Here is a 15,433-nt window from a genome sequence, read left to right as displayed (position 1 = left end):
GGGGGAAATCATCTCCATATCTAGGGTCTAGCCAGTAGAGGAAGCTTTGGCTTTTGCACACTACAAAAAAACGATCTCCCAAATTCCTTCTGGCCAAGCATATTGCCAGAGGAAACGAAAACTAGGAAAACAATTTGCACATAGAACAATGAAGTATGGTTTCACTTTGGTTTCAAGCACAAATATAAATTTGGTTCTCAAAATGTGTGTGGGGGCGGCAATTTAAAAGTAGAGATTGCAGTCTGGAATTTTACTATTTTAAATTAACAAATTTAACTAAGTTCTACTTTTCCAGTACTTGAGCGTGCTTTAGCAATAGAAAAGCCGTGGGAAAGCAAAGATACAGCTGTTTCCAGGCAAATGGCCCAGAACTGGTTCCAGCATCAACCACCAGAGTCTCCTGGATAACGAGGGAAACACACGCCCAAGGCGACTCACATGCACATGTGTGTGGGGGGGCTAGTTGAGTGCGTGTGGTGTGTGTACACCAGTTCACAGCTTGTGAAGGAGCCACGGACTCCATGCAGGTGAATAATCCCTCCATACATTCTGCGCAAAAATGATGTCCATGTAAAGTTCATTTGGGTCCCCAGCCCCACCATAATAAGCTCCAAGCTGGTTACTTCCTTCCCCTTGGCTCCCACCATGAACACCCAGATGAGTTCTCTAAACTATCTCCTGCCTAACTAAAACAAAGAACGGTCTGTAATGGATGCACTCTCTCAGCAGCCTACAGAGGAGATCTGAGTCCAGAGAACAGCCCAAAGAAATCCACCTTGCATGGTGGTATGCTGGCCCAAAGTGAAGTTCCCGGATCAGTGATCCGGGGGATCCCGGCCCGAAATCAGCCAAGAGAGAGAACGGACAAAGGGACTGGGCGGCAGGAGCTGGGGCGATCAAGAGGGGCTCCAGGACGAGGTAGGGAACGCCTGCACAGTACTCACCTTTGCGGCTGCTTTGCTCCGCTCCTCGTTGAGCAGGAGGGCAGCCAGCAGCAGCAGCAGGCAGCCAGCAACACCCGGCCGTGGGTTCATCCTCCTCCACCTCCGGGGATAGCACCGGTAGCGGACTGGTCAGCTTAGCCTTGGCACCCACCCCCCGCGGGCGAGGCACTGCTCCCTAGCCTGTTCTGCCGCGGGGTCCCTGGGCGGGAGGCTGGCGCGTTCACTCCCGGGGAGCCGGTGCGTGCTCACTCGACATCGTCCCAGGCGCTTCTGCTCTGCGCCAGCTCCTCCAAAGTCAGAGACTTGAGAGCTGATCGCGTAGCTCCCCTAATTTGTTGGCGCTGCCCCCTCCCCTTTGGAGTGCGCGGGCGGCGTTTCAAATGGGAGGACCCTACTCTGCGTGTATGAGAAAGAGGGGGAGAGAGGAAGGGAGAGTCAGAAAGAGAGAGAGAGACAGAGGGCTAATGCTGGTAAGTAAAGAAGTCGGTGTCTATCCTTTTAAAGCCTTCAGCTCCCCTAGCCACCCCAGCGGTCCGGCTCCAGTCCCTGGGCAGAACGCACGGAGCTGGGAGCTCTCCTCCCCGCTTCTGAAACTAGGGCTTCGCGGCTAGGGGAGGGACCTCAGGGAGCCTAGAGAGGAGAGGCGGAGGAGGGGGGTGGGGAGAGGAGAGTGCAATCCCTGTGTTTGTGTCTCTTTGGCTTTTGCCTGCCACTTCCACTGGGAGACTCAGTTTTGAAAAGGGAAATGCCTGCATCCAACAGCCCTTAAGTCCTGGCCTGAAAAGGTGAGTGTTTCCCTGCGGAGGCTATCTGGGAGCGCTAAGTCCCTGGAATCAGAGAGCTAGAGGTCTGAGGGATCCCGGAGCCCAGAGCAGACTCTCGTATAGCTCTCTCTGAGTTTGGGCTGAGAAGGAGGAAGGGAGAGGAAAAGAGAAATTTGTTTGGCTCTGTAAAAGACACCGCTGCCTAAGAGGAAAGGGCTTCTCCCCTTCGCCGCCTCAGTTCTCGCCTAGAGAGGAAAATCCAAGCCCTGGTTCCAAGAAAACCCCATGCTGGAGGGGATGGAGAGGCACCGGCGTTTTGGTGTGCCAGAACTATTAATCCCTTGCACGAATGCCAGGTGGAGAAGAGAAGAGAAATCGTGATGTCAGCCTTTTTATTATCTATTTTGTTTCTTGGTCTCTACTTCCAGGCTAAAAGAGCTCGCCATTCCTGAAAGCAGGGGGCTACTCTGGTGGCCCAGGGGTCGGCGTTCCGGGACCCCGAGGGGCACGACCTTTTGGGAGAATGGGCAGCAGAATGTACCCAACTGCCGGACTTGCCCTTTGGCGGTAAGATGACCCCTTTCCTCTTCCCTAGGTCTCTCAAGGGACTTAGATGTGTTGATTTTGAGAATCATTGTTTTGTAGGTTTCTTAAGCGTGTCTTTCTCCCACCTTTTCTCCTTTAGGTGTCTGCTGCTCTTCGTGCTGGTCGGAGTGCTAACTAAGGGAGCACACGCTGTAAGTACTCGGGTCCTTTTCTCTGCGTTTTAATTATGGCGCCATAGAGTTATGAACCACAGGTATCTTTGACAAAAGGCTGCTCATGGTTGGAGGAGGGGTGCATGTGCGGTATGCACCGACTACTAAGTCTCCCAGAGCTGCCCTAAGAAAGTTTGTTTTCTAAGTATTACGTTTCACCTCTCAGTTCTTCCCTGCTGGTATTTCCCTGCAACTACCTAGAAAAAGAGCAGGCGTTGGCTGTTACACAATAAATAGCAAGGAATTAAAAACGTAGCCAAAGGCCATCATTTTCCTTTGCAGTAAGCTTGCCCCAGTCACTTGCAAAGAGACTGGGGTGTGAGCCACGTGTCTGGAGATGACAAATGGTTGAAGGGAAGAAAAGAGTTTATTCACCTAGATACACATAGGAGGCAGGATGGTGGCTGTTTCCCCTTTAGTATGTTTTTATGCCTTATTTTAAAGGGATGTCAGAAGGGTACTGAATTCACCAAGTAAGAGAGAAAGTCAAAGAAAATATGCATGTTCCTCTCAGGTTTTTTTTTTTTCTATCTTTAAAAGTCCACCTTCACTTCTGTTGCTTACTAGCTATGTGGACCTCACTCCTGGGGACTCAGTTTCCTCATCTGTAAAAAAGGTACATTCCATCGCTAAAACTATGGTCCTATGACCATAGAGCCAAGTGAAGTGATAAAAGGATCTTGCTCTCTTGATGGATTTTGCAAAGATATCTGCCCCTGGCTTAGAAATAATTAAGGTTACATACTTGGTGACTGTCTAAGAGAGTTAAAATTTTTGTCTGGGTAAATCATATAAAATTCAACAGGCTAAGTACACAATATTTAAGCGAACCAAAATTATTAAGATCTTTTCCCCAGCTTTCTCTCCATTTTCTTTATTATTTCCTAAGAATCTGGCTCCCTGGTAGACAATATACTTTTAGTCTAAAGAAATCATTTTTTTTTTGCTACCTTGGAACATATGTATACAACAATATTTTGTAAGGTAGGCAGTCTACTGTATTTTTGGACAGTTCTAATTATAATTGAACTGGGAGTTGCTTCCTAGTGACTTTTACTCATTGGTTATTCTGACCTCTGAAGTCACATAAAATGTCCAATCCCTTTTTTGTATCACAGCTCTGCGGGGTATTTGGGATGTCTTTTTTTTTTTTTTTTAAACTTTTTTTTACTTGTTGTCTTGCCCCAATTTAATCTTTTGTTTTAACCACAACCTTCCTCTCACCGAAAATATCTTTCTTGCTATCATATTCCTTCTCCTCTTTTTCTCTCTAGTTATATTCTCCTAATATGATTCGGATTCATTTTCTCCTCCATCTTTCCTTTGATCTGGTTTTAAGAAGGTCAGAGTCAACCATGTAGAAATTAGACCATCATAGTTGAGTTGTGGGGAGAGTGTTTGGGAAATTATTAAATTTGAGAAGGAAATCCATATGCTTGAAGAAATTTTTAAAATCCATTTCTCTTAAAAGAGATAGAATGGCTCGCTGCACTTTTGTAGTCATTGAAACCTTAAATTACTGCAAACCACTTGTTTAGGCTAACTTCTTGATTTTTTAACCTCAGCTCTATTTCACATAAGTTTTGGTAGCAGAACAAAAAGACAGACAAGGCATTACAAAGGTTTTTCAGGACTGACTAAAATTTTGATATCAAAGACCATCTCCCTTTCTACTTCACTTGAATCTGAGTGTAACTAGGTCCTGATTAATATGAATGATTTCCTCAAAGAGGTCCTACTACATTCATTCACACATCATGTTTCCAGTGAATTAGAACCACTAACTATATTTTATATAATTATAACGTTGAATAGTGTGTATCCATATATATATGTAACTATTCCATTATTTGTACTAATCAGAGCTTATCTGTAGCTAGGAATTTGGATTTTGGCAAACCAATCCGTTGATGGCACTCTTTATATTTCTATTACACTAAGAAATTGCCCCTAGATTTGTGACTCTAAAGCAACTTAGACATGCAACCTCAAAAGGGGTGAATGGTTTTAAAAGGTCAGGGGATTTACGGAGCTTTTTGTCAGATCTTTGCCTAAAATAAGAAAATACCAGACTATATGGGGAGAGAACTCTGTAAAAAATAGCTTGAGAACTCTGTAAAAAATAGCTCAAATTAATGTATAGTTTTACAGTTAACCATGAATTTGGGTTCATATTCCCTCCCACTTCTGATGTTAGCTGACTGTGAACATGTATAGTGACTTAGACTTGCTTCGTCTGAAAAATGGGAATAATAATCATACTAGCAATTGATTTTTGTTTAGTCATTTTTCAGTCATGTGCCTTCATGATATCATTTGGTTTTGGGGGAGGGCAGAGATATTGGAATGGTTTGCCATTTCTTTCTCCATCACTTACTGATTGGAAATTACTTCAAGTTAAATGGGGCTTTAGAGGCCATTGAGTCTAACCCATTCAATTTGCAAATAAGAAAGATGACTCCATGAATGATTAAAGGACTTGCCTAGGGTCACATAGCTATTAAATGTCAAGCTAGGGATGACTTAGATCTTTCTAACACCACTGAGGTGTTGGCAGAATCAAATGCGATAGTGGATGCAAAGCTATATATGCCTTAGCACTATAGAAAACTGGCTATACTTCCATTCCAATGGAACTAGGTAGACCCCATCATCACCTTATTTGTCTTTGATATGGAGGAACTATAGAAACATTGGATTTGGAGTCAGATGACCTGAGTTTAAATCTGGGCCACTAACTAAATGACTTTAAACAACTCGTTTAGCCAACAAGGTCTCAATTTCTACCTCAGTACATAGAAAATAAATATGACTAACATTTATATGGTCCTTTAAGATCTACCATTTTTACATACACGATTTCATTCAAACCTCACACCAACCCTATCAGAGAGGCGCTTCCTTAATTTACAGATGAATTAATGAATTGAGAAAAATGAAATGACTTGCTCAGGGTCAAATAGCTGGTATATGTCTAAGGCAAGATGGGAACAAAAGTCTTCCTGACTTTTTAAGGTTCAGTGTTTCAACTACAAAACCATGTTACCTCATTGTGATTCTCTGGTAAGGGTTAAGAACTCTTACTGAGAATGGAATAAGGATTTGAATCAATGGAAGCCATTAAAAATGACATTGATGGGATCGGGGAAATGTCCAATACTAGGAAACAGAAGAGGAGAGCTTGTTGGCCCAAGATTGGTTACATTGGGCAAGACATGTAACCACATTTTCTTTACCATCTATTATCTAAGGAATACTCTCTTGCTTGCCTCTTAGAAGGAAGCAAGCATTTATTCTTACGGTTGTTGTAAGAACCAAATTATGAAATCCTTCTAATAGTTTGGAAAAGTACTTTGGAAACTCTAAACCAGGGATTGGCAAGGCTCTCGAGCCATATCTGGCTCCACCTCCAGACTGGCCAGTCCTGGCAGAGCCCCAGGATGTGCCCCAGGAGGCCCTTCAGCCCCAGCCCCATATTCCAGCGCCTTCTGCCTCCATCCTCCTCCTTCCGCAGGCATTTATGGCTCTCACGGCCAAAAAGGTTGCCAACCGTAGCTCTAAACTATTATACAATTCTTAGCTATCATAGCTGCCTTTTTTATATACCTGCCATCTGGGTTTATTAAATTCACCCTATTTGTTCCCTGAAGAAAAATAATAAGCTGACATTAATGTATAGTTTTACAATCAAACAAGAATTTTCCTGAAACAATCCTATGAGGTAGGGACTATAAAATATCACTGTGCCCATTTTATAGATGAGGAGAACTGAGACTAGGGAAGTAGTGAAACTGGGACTCAAACCTAGACTTTCTGATTACAAATCCAGTGTGTTTCTCCCTATATCACATTCCCTCTTTCCCTGGTTTCTCTGATGATCTCACCTTTGAGTATGATGGTTCATACCTCTCTGGTTCACCTATTGTTTAATTGCTAGACTGCTGGTCCAGGATCCCAGAGTCTAGATTCAGATGCCAATTCAGTTCCCCATTGTGTTTTAGTTTCTTGATATCCAAAATTAACATTTTTTTATCAGATGACATCTAGAAATTATTTGTGATTATTAAAGATATATCCCTATGTAGTTAAATCTATGTTTTGCATATGCCACATTCAGAGCAGGGTCAAGACATTTGTTTATCTTAGGAAAAGATAAGAAATACCACTGCCTCCAGGAGCATGATTTCTAAATTGTACCTTACTGTTCTACAGAGACCTTGAAACTTTGCTGTAACACAATCTGTGACCTACTGTATAATGCCTACCTGAAAATTGAATTTTAGGGTGCTTAAAATAGATGCATTTATGTAAAGTAATATTAAAAACTGACCATATGCACTCTGCATAGTGCATCAGATGAAACAACTTCCTTTTGCCTCTCTAGTCTAGGCTCTAGTTGTGCCTAATTATGATGAAAAATTTTAGCCTGTTCTATATGTATCATTGGCACGCTTATTTTAAAGCAAACAATGATTTCCTTTTTATCATCTATAAAATGGAATAGTAATATATCTGTACTTGATATTAACTATTTGATAGGGTTTTGAGGAACAGCTAACTAGACATAGTGATACAATAGGAACAACACTGCATGTGGAGTCAGAGGACCAATTCTACCACAGACTACCTGAGTGACCTTGGACGAAACACTTAACTTTGCAGGACTTTATCTCCCTCATATTTAAAATAGAATTGTTGACCTTTGAAATCCCTTAAAACTCCATAATCCAATCAATGAAAGCATTTTGCAAAGCTTAAAACACTTTATGAGCTATCATTTGTTAAAGAATACTCTCCCTCCCTCAACTATAGCAGACTCACCTTTCTCATTTCGCTTTCCATGCCTAAGAATCTCTACTAATTTCCCATGGTTCTCAGGGACAGAAATTATTTAGTAATTTATTGAAAGAGAAGTCATCTTACTCTGAATAGAGCAGCTTACAGCCGAAGCAGCTGGAAATGAACAAGCACAGATGTGGGAGAGTAAATGTTTGGCTAACTTCAAGCTACTTTAACAGTAATTTTGTTCCATTCTGGGTCAGATGGCAAATTAAAAGTCAAAAGTACAGCAGAGTGACCAAAGTTTTCCCTTCGGGTTATGGCTTTCTCCTTTTACTCTCAGCAAATTTGAATCATAGTAAAAGCCCCAACCAATGCCCAGAGTGGAATTCAGCTTGCTTTCATCCTGCTGCTCCATTACCCAGAGCCAAAAAGCACAGGGGGAAGGAAGAAGCCGAAGGACCGGATGCCAAAAGGAAGTAGAAATAGAAAAGGGAAAGGAGTTACCTGTGAGTCTGAGAAAATGTACATCTACAATCTCTCACTTTTTTTTTATCTGATTCCTTCTTTTCTGAAAACTGTATACCAATGCCTTAGAAAGTCACTGAGCACATGTATAACATGCAGAGCTATAGAAATGCACAGCTGGTCAAGCAAAGCCACACACACCTGCAGTCTCTGCTGCTGGAGGAAGTTAAGACTTATGGATCACTTGAACTTAGGAATCTGAGCTGAAGAAAGGCAAAAGCCCATCTGTACTGTCTGGAACCAATATGGTGAGCTTCAGGAGAGGAAGACCACTAGTTTATTTGAAGAGGAGTGGGCTGGCCGGTTTGGGAAAATGGGAGGAAGGAAGGAAAGAAAGAAGGAAGGAAGAAATTGAGTGTGATAAAAATGACCCCTCATCTCTTATTTCAGTTAGGAAACTAGAGTCAGAAAACAGGAGTAAAAGTGACAGTCCTTTATTCATGAAAGGAACAAAGGACTGCCACTTTTACTCTTATTTTCTGACACCTGTTTCCTAATTGAAATAAGGGGTGGGTGGTCATTTTTATCCCATTCAGAAGGAAGGAAGGAAGGAAGGGCGGACTATATACCTATATACCTACATCTTTGCCTAGCAAATTTTTATTGACTTACTTTCCAACTAAGTGTAGCTACAGCATTTTAATCATTTTTACTCATTTAAGCAGGCCAGGTAGAAAACTTGAATATCTAGAGACTCTGAGCTGCCTGACCCTGGGAAAGGGGAATTCCTGAGAACAAAGGCCTTTATCAGATCAAATGTTCAGCCTGTCAGGCAGACAACCCAATAATCTCAGCTATGGGGAAGGTGCCTAGGAAGACTAGGCCTAAAGGATCTAGAGTTTTCTAGGTTGCCATAAGCAGCCAGCAGAGACCTTGGAGCACAGGTGTGTGTACAGCAGGAAATTGGGAATTGTAAGCTGGATTCTGTACTTGGAAGTTTCCAGATGGTCTTACAGGTCATGATGCAGTGGAAAAATCACTTGCATTCTCTTAAACATTGTCACGTCCTCCCCCTGGATCAGCCAGGTTCTCTTTCCCTTTATAAGCCCCATTGGGAAATAATGAAAAAATTCAAGTCATAAGACAGTTCTGGTTTTGGGATTTTTTTTTATTTTTTTTACCCTTTCTTTCTGAGTATTACAACTCTAGAATCTGGAAGAGATTTAGTGGTTCCCCCATATTTGCCCCTACCTCCTTTAAGGTCTGGATCCCCAGGCAAAGAAAAAAATTGAAAAAATTCTACCTCCCTACTGTTTTGTTAATTGAAAAATAAGCATATCTAAACCCTCTGGGGAATACATTCTGGGAGGGCTTCTTGGGTGGTATTTATGCCAGTGTCTCCAGTAAAATGTTAAGAATAATAAGCATCTCAGAAGTAGTGATCTTCAAGGTAGAACTGACTAGGGGGAAAAAAAGGCTATCATACACCAAAGACAATTAAAAAAATAGTAAATTCTGGCACAGTCAGCAGATTACATTTAGACTCACATATTTTTAAATAGCAAACCCTAAAAGAAACAAACTCCTGTATAGAGCAAGAGGAAATTGATAAAATAAACAAAAATTTGCTATTGTGGGTGGGAAGTTTGAGGCTTAAAAATAAAACAATAAGAGAAAAATCAAGAGCAATTGGAAAAGGGATACAGATATTCTACATTGTCTATGATCTTATACTGCTTGAATATTGCTATGAAGAAAAATGTCCATTTTGGTGGAGTTGGGAATAATATTTTACTTTAAGGTAACATTTTAGGATTAGAAGCACTTTGATATACATAATTGCGTTTGATTCTCCCCAAAATCCTTTGAAACAGGCAATATATAGCACTAAAAGTCTCCCAGAATCCTATAGATAGTAATGACAAGAGGGCTGGCCTCTCAAATCCAATTCTTTCAAACACCTTTCCAGGATTCCTTTTATTGAACCGGTCATTGTAAGGAAGAGGAAGGCTTGAAGCTATATTTCTCTCCTAGCTCACTCTTTTCACTCCTTCTGAATGCAGTCAGTAAACAAGCATTTATTACTCATACTGTGTATTGGGCTAAGAGTGGCAAAAATATGGTCCCTGCCCTCAAAAAAAAAAACTAATTCAAAGGAGGGAGAGGGGGAGGGAGAACATGAAAATAACTATGTACATACAAATGTAACTAGGAAGTAATCTGAAGAGGTAAGACACTGGGAGCAGGGGAGAAGGAAGGACCTTTTGCAAAAGGTGGGTTCTGAACAAAGTCGTGAAGGAAGTCAGGAGAGGAGGAGAGACAGTCATAAAAAAGAAACAAAATTGGAAGAAAGAGTGTCTTGTGCAAAGAACAAGATTCCAGTGTGGCTGGATCTAAGGGAAGTAGACATGAATGTTAGAAGAAGGTAGGAAGGGCAGTGAAGTGGCTCAGAGAATTGAGAGTCAAGCCTGAAGACCTAGAGGTCCTGGCTTCAAATATGACCATAGGCATTTCCCGGCTGTATGACCCTGGGCAAGTCACTTAACCAATTGACTAGCCTTTAGCAGGCTTCTGACTCACTATTAGGTTTTGGTTCTATGACAGAAGGTAAGGGGGTTTTTTGGTTTGTTTTTGTTTTATTTTTTAAAGAAGGAACTAGGAACAGAGCCAGGTTGTGAAGGGCTTTAAAACTTAACAGGATTTTATATTTGGCCCTGGAGGTAACAGAGAGTCACTAGAGTTTGTTGACTTGGGTAGGGTGAAGTGTTCAGACCAGCAGATGTCTTTGGCTGCCAAGGTGAGGATGGACTGGAATGAGAAGCTCAAATACAGGTTTTCTGTCCTTGAGGTCATTTACAATCTATTGATTGGGAGACCCCATTGTCTCAATTGACAAACAATGAAGCAATAAAGGCTAATCTCGATTACAGCCCTAACCTACTCTATAACTTCTAGGCAACTATATAACATACTTTGACTTAGATTATTCCCAAAGGATGGGTTGTAGAGCAGCTGCCTAGATAGATACCTACCTGAGTAATTCAGGTATTTAAAGGATGTCTTCATACTGGAGTTGAGGGATGGGAATTCTGAGATGAGGGAGCATCTTCTGGGCTGTTCTTATGACCTGATGGAAATGAACTAGCCTATTTCCACCCTCCTTATAAAAATGGAAGTCAGAATGCTTGTCTAGCTAAGTCACTTGTGCATTGATCAACTGTGTTAATTTGGAGAAGTATCCCCACTGTCCATGATACATTTTTTCTGAATGAATGAATGAACGCAAAAGCATTTATTAAGCATCTACCATGTAAAAAGCACCATGCTCAGTGCTAGCATTATAATTTGGAAAGCAAGACAACAGGGGTTTGCTCTCAAAGTGTTTACATTCTAATTGGAGAAGTTAATCCATATAGGAGGTTTCTTCTACAAGTCAGATGGCAATGCATCTTTCTTTTTTAAAACACTTACCTTCTGTCTTGGAATCAATAAAAGGATTGCTTCCACGGCAGAAGAGAGGTAAAGGCTAAGCAAATGGAGTTAAGTGACTTGCTCAGGGTCACACAGCAAGAAAGTATCTGTGGTCAGATTTAAACGGAGATCTTCCTCACTCCAGGTCTGGTACACTAACCACTGAACCACCTAGTTGCCTCATAATGCATCTTTTAAATATTATTCCCACCTGATAAAACCATATTCACTTCTGATCTTGAAGCATCTAATAGCACCATGGACTGGAAGTTGATCCTTTGGGGTCATGAATTTGTCTCCTAAATATACTAGTTGCTACTCCAATTTTCATGCCATTTTCAGATGGGACAATCCAAGGCATGCCATTTATGATTATAATAAAGTGGCGTTTCTTAATCAGAGTAATTATGAATTTTAAACCTAAGTTGTAAAGGCCAGGATCATGATGTGATCATTACATGTGGCTATCCTCATCATCTGGCCTCTTCAGAACTAAGAAATAAACTCATCTCAAGCCACAAACAATTCACATGCTTCACATGGCTCCTACTTGATTTCCTTGTCTGCAGTCAGTAAGTGCCTACTATTTGTCCTTTGATTACCTTTACAAGAAAATTTCAATGCTGGAATCTTGGGAAAACCAAGTAGGTTTTCTAGGTTCCTACAGAAATGGTCCAGGATAGAATGCCAGAGGAAATATAGACATTTTCTAACCTGCTAGAGAAACTCTACCTCCTCTAACCTAGGATACTCCCTCACATAGTCTTTCTCCCTACCTCCAGCAGTTCTAGTTCCAGCTTCTTGAGTTATGGACAAGAGAAAAGAAAAGAGTGCAGAAATGGGTTTTAGGTGGACTGGTGAGTGAGAGTTGGGACAGGGAATGAGGGGAAATGTCTGCTCTAGCACTCATTACCCTACCTGCTTTTCATTGATCACACACACACACACACACACACACACACACACACTCATCTAGCATTTATATAGTCTCTACCATGTGCCAAGCACTCAACAAATATTATTTCATTTGATCCTCCCAACAACCCTCTGAGGCAGGTGCTATTACTATCCATATTTTACAATTCAGGAAACTGAGACAAACAGGTTAAGTGACTTTCCCAGAGCCAACACATTTAATATCTGAATCAAGATTTAAACCCAGGTTTTCCTGACTCCAGATCCAGCATTGCATCACTGAGGTGCCTTCAAATAAATTGAGAAACGTACAGAAATAAATATGATGCATAGCTTAATATAAAAATATACAAAGAAAATGTTCTAATCATTCAAAGAAGAAAGGGATCCATGAAGAATAAAGCCTAGAATTGGAGGAAATCTATTCTGATTTTGAGCACTGCAGCCTAAGGGAAAATGTGTTTCTGATGCCCCACGTTGAAACTCAGAAAAATTTTTTGCATTGGAATGTTATTGCGGTCAGTTATTGTTACTATTCTATTTCAAGTGCATTATGGGTTTAATAGAGTTAGAGAATTTGAAGCCAGGTCCTCTGACTTCAAATCTAGTACACGATAACCATCAAAGATCTTATTCCACCATTTTGCAAATGAGGAAACTCAGGCATCAAGAATTTAAGAGACTGTAGTTATTCTAGCTACTATCATTCTCAGAGGGTAGTTAAATGGTAGAGTGGAAAGAGCACTTGCCTTAGAATCAGAAAAAAGCATATTCATGAGTTCAAATCTGGCTTCAGATGCTTACTAGCTATGTGACCCTGGGCAAGTCACTATATGACTCAGTTTTCTCATCTGTAAAAATGAGCTAGAGAAGGATATAGCAAACCATTCCATTATCCTTGCCAAGAAAACCCCAAATGGGGTCACGAAGTATCTGACAACCATTCTCAGGACTTGTACTTTTGCGATGTATATCATATTGGGGGAAAAAATCTTTGGGGCATTCTAAACAATTCATTTACTTATGGAACAGAAGCTTTTGGTCAGTAAAATCAGGGACACCTATATTTTGTTTAGCTAATTATAATAAGAAAAATAAATTGTACTTAACTAAATTTAGTGAGAAGGAGATTCTAATACTTGATATAGTCTACCTGTTTTCCCATTGCTCTCCTCCCACCTCAGGTCCCTAGATACAGCCGATTGTGTTACCAGTCCAAAATGTTGGTTTTAACCTTGGTAGGGCTTAGTCAAATGTCACCAAAATTAAGACTGCCCAGGATAAATAGCTTGAAAAGAGGTCAGAACCGTTGCAGAGGCCCTTGAAGATGTCAGCAGTCTGCATGTTTTTCCAAACAATTACTGCTTGCTTCCTAGCACCCTTGAACCAAGCAATTCCTGAAAGAATAAAGCTGACGACTGAAAATGCTGAAGCACAGATCCATGAAATGGTGTATTAAAAGCAAATGTAACTGGTGAGAATGGAATGCAGTCCCTTCAGACCATTCTTTTCTCCATCTGGTTAAGGAAACATAAGTACTGTTAATTCAACCTTTGACTAGTGTTAAGTTTAAAAATACAGCAAAAATAGTTCCTAAGCTCAGATTGAAAGGGTTTTTTTGTCCCTGTTGACTTGGGTGGGGCACTGGGTGGAGAGAAAGAAAAGGGAAAGACATAGTAATGGAGTTTCCATGTTGCCTCAGATATCTCCTGCAGGTCCCCAGTAGGACACTTCAATAGACTCCCTTTTCATGACTGGATAGGTCAAATGAGTCCACAGTTATGTTTCACAGCCTTGTAGAGGAATGGTGAGTTTGCATAATAGTTTTGCTTCAAGGGAGACATTAAACATTAACATGGAGCACATGCAGCCTTAGTTAATGCTCACACACTCTCATTGTCATTTCAAGGCTCCCAATGACCTCGAGAATAGAATGAATCTCTATATCTTTATGTGCTTCATAAAGAAGAACATGGCTCCTGCCATGCCAGGCATAATGATTTTGGCGGGTGGGTCTGTAATCCTTTCAGTCTCCATTATCTCAGATGTGTGGATGCCCAACTCCAATGTGGCAGATGAAGGAAAGGAATGGCTCTTGGAGCAGTAACCTGAAACTGTTTTTTGCTTCTTTTCTCCTATCTCTCTCCCACCATTGACACAGCCTTCAGTAATGGATTGGGGCACCAGTGAGCTCCAATCAAAAACAATTCCCAGTTAGGAATGAGGGAAAGGGTATTAAAACCCCAAAAGATCTATATTATATTATCCCTTTCCACCACAACTCCCAAACACTTGTCTCTATCACTACCCAAATTGTTGCCAACCAAAGGAAGTGAGCTCTTAGTACCCTCCACCTAGATAGCAAAAAGGGTCATTATGGGTTGACTAAATTCCTCCAGGCATACCTTGAGCAAAAACACTAAAAAAATGCTCACTAAACTCTGGTTTATGCATATATTATCTTCTCCCCTAGGAAAAATTAAAGAGGTTAAGGTCTACGAAGCCTTATGATTCTGAAAATGACTTTACTCTAGAAAAAGCTTTGACTTGGGACTCAGGAAAGCTAGGTTTCTGTCATTGATTTTGTTGCACGTTGACTTTATGACCTTGGGAAAGTAGCAAATCCTTTGAAGTCTCACAGGCCAGCCAAGACTTTGATTGATTCTCATAGGATTATAAATTTAGAACCAGAAGAGACCTTAGAGGTTCACCTGTCATGGATCATAGATTGATCAATTAAAGCTAGAAGGAAACCTTGAGATCCTCAACCCTCTCATTTTATAAATGAGGAAACTTAAGCCCAGATTGGTTAGGTAATTTACCCAAAGTTGCACAAGTAATAAATAGTATGCCAGAGTCAGGATTGAAACCCAGATCCTCTCACTCTATAACCATTAGCTACTAAGAGCTAAAAATGATACACACCCTCTTTCCACTGCTACATTTGACCCTCAAATACACACATCCCTAGTTCAAATTTCTTTCCTCTTTATTCCAAAATTTTAGAAATATTGTTCTTTGTTTTTAGAAGCTGGTTACTGGTATTTTTTGATTCATCCATTGATCTTTTTTCTTGTAATAATATTTTATTTTTCCCCAATTACATGTAAAAATAATTTTTAACTTTTTTTTAAAATTTTGAGTTGCAAATTCTCTCCCTCCCCTCTCTCTTCCCTGAGAGAGTAAGCAAGCTGATGTAGTTTTACATGTGCAATCAATTATACCAATTGCAGATTGGGAAGTAAATTCATTGTAAACTGGCTTTAATAATATTTTTTTCCATATCTTGATACCACCCAATAGAACTAGTTCTGTGTTATGATAAAGAGAGCAG

General features: G+C 40.8%; 2 protein-coding genes across 3 annotated transcripts in view; one reads left to right on the top strand and one right to left on the bottom strand.

Moving 5' to 3' along the window:
* The window catches only part of COL4A1 (collagen type IV alpha 1 chain), a 207,023-nt gene extending 205,784 nt beyond the window's left edge, over window positions 1–1,239 (bottom strand). The window contains exon 1 of one of the 2 annotated variants that reach the window (XM_044670532.1): window positions 945–1,239. In XM_044670532.1, coding sequence (XP_044526467.1) covers window positions 945–1,034 — 90 coding nt within the window. In that variant the 5' untranslated portion in view covers window positions 1,035–1,239. The remainder of the gene's footprint in view (window positions 1–944) is intronic. The other variant, XM_044670531.1, reaches the window with a different exon arrangement.
* Window positions 1,240–1,684: 445 nt separating this feature from the next.
* COL4A2 (collagen type IV alpha 2 chain) overlaps window positions 1,685–15,433 on the top strand; it is a 273,590-nt gene continuing 259,841 nt past the window's right edge. The window contains exons 1-3 of the mRNA XM_044670533.1: window positions 1,685–1,729; window positions 2,137–2,275; window positions 2,394–2,445. Coding sequence (XP_044526468.1) covers window positions 2,232–2,275; window positions 2,394–2,445 — 96 coding nt within the window. The 5' untranslated portion in view covers window positions 1,685–1,729; window positions 2,137–2,231. The remainder of the gene's footprint in view (window positions 1,730–2,136; window positions 2,276–2,393; window positions 2,446–15,433) is intronic.

The sequence above is a fragment of the Gracilinanus agilis genome, chromosome 3 (genome assembly GCF_016433145.1).
Source record: "Gracilinanus agilis isolate LMUSP501 chromosome 3, AgileGrace, whole genome shotgun sequence".
NCBI lineage: Eukaryota > Metazoa > Chordata > Mammalia > Didelphimorphia > Didelphidae > Gracilinanus > Gracilinanus agilis.
The sequence above is the reverse complement of the archived record's forward strand: the minus strand, read 5'-3'. Positions and strand labels throughout refer to the sequence as shown.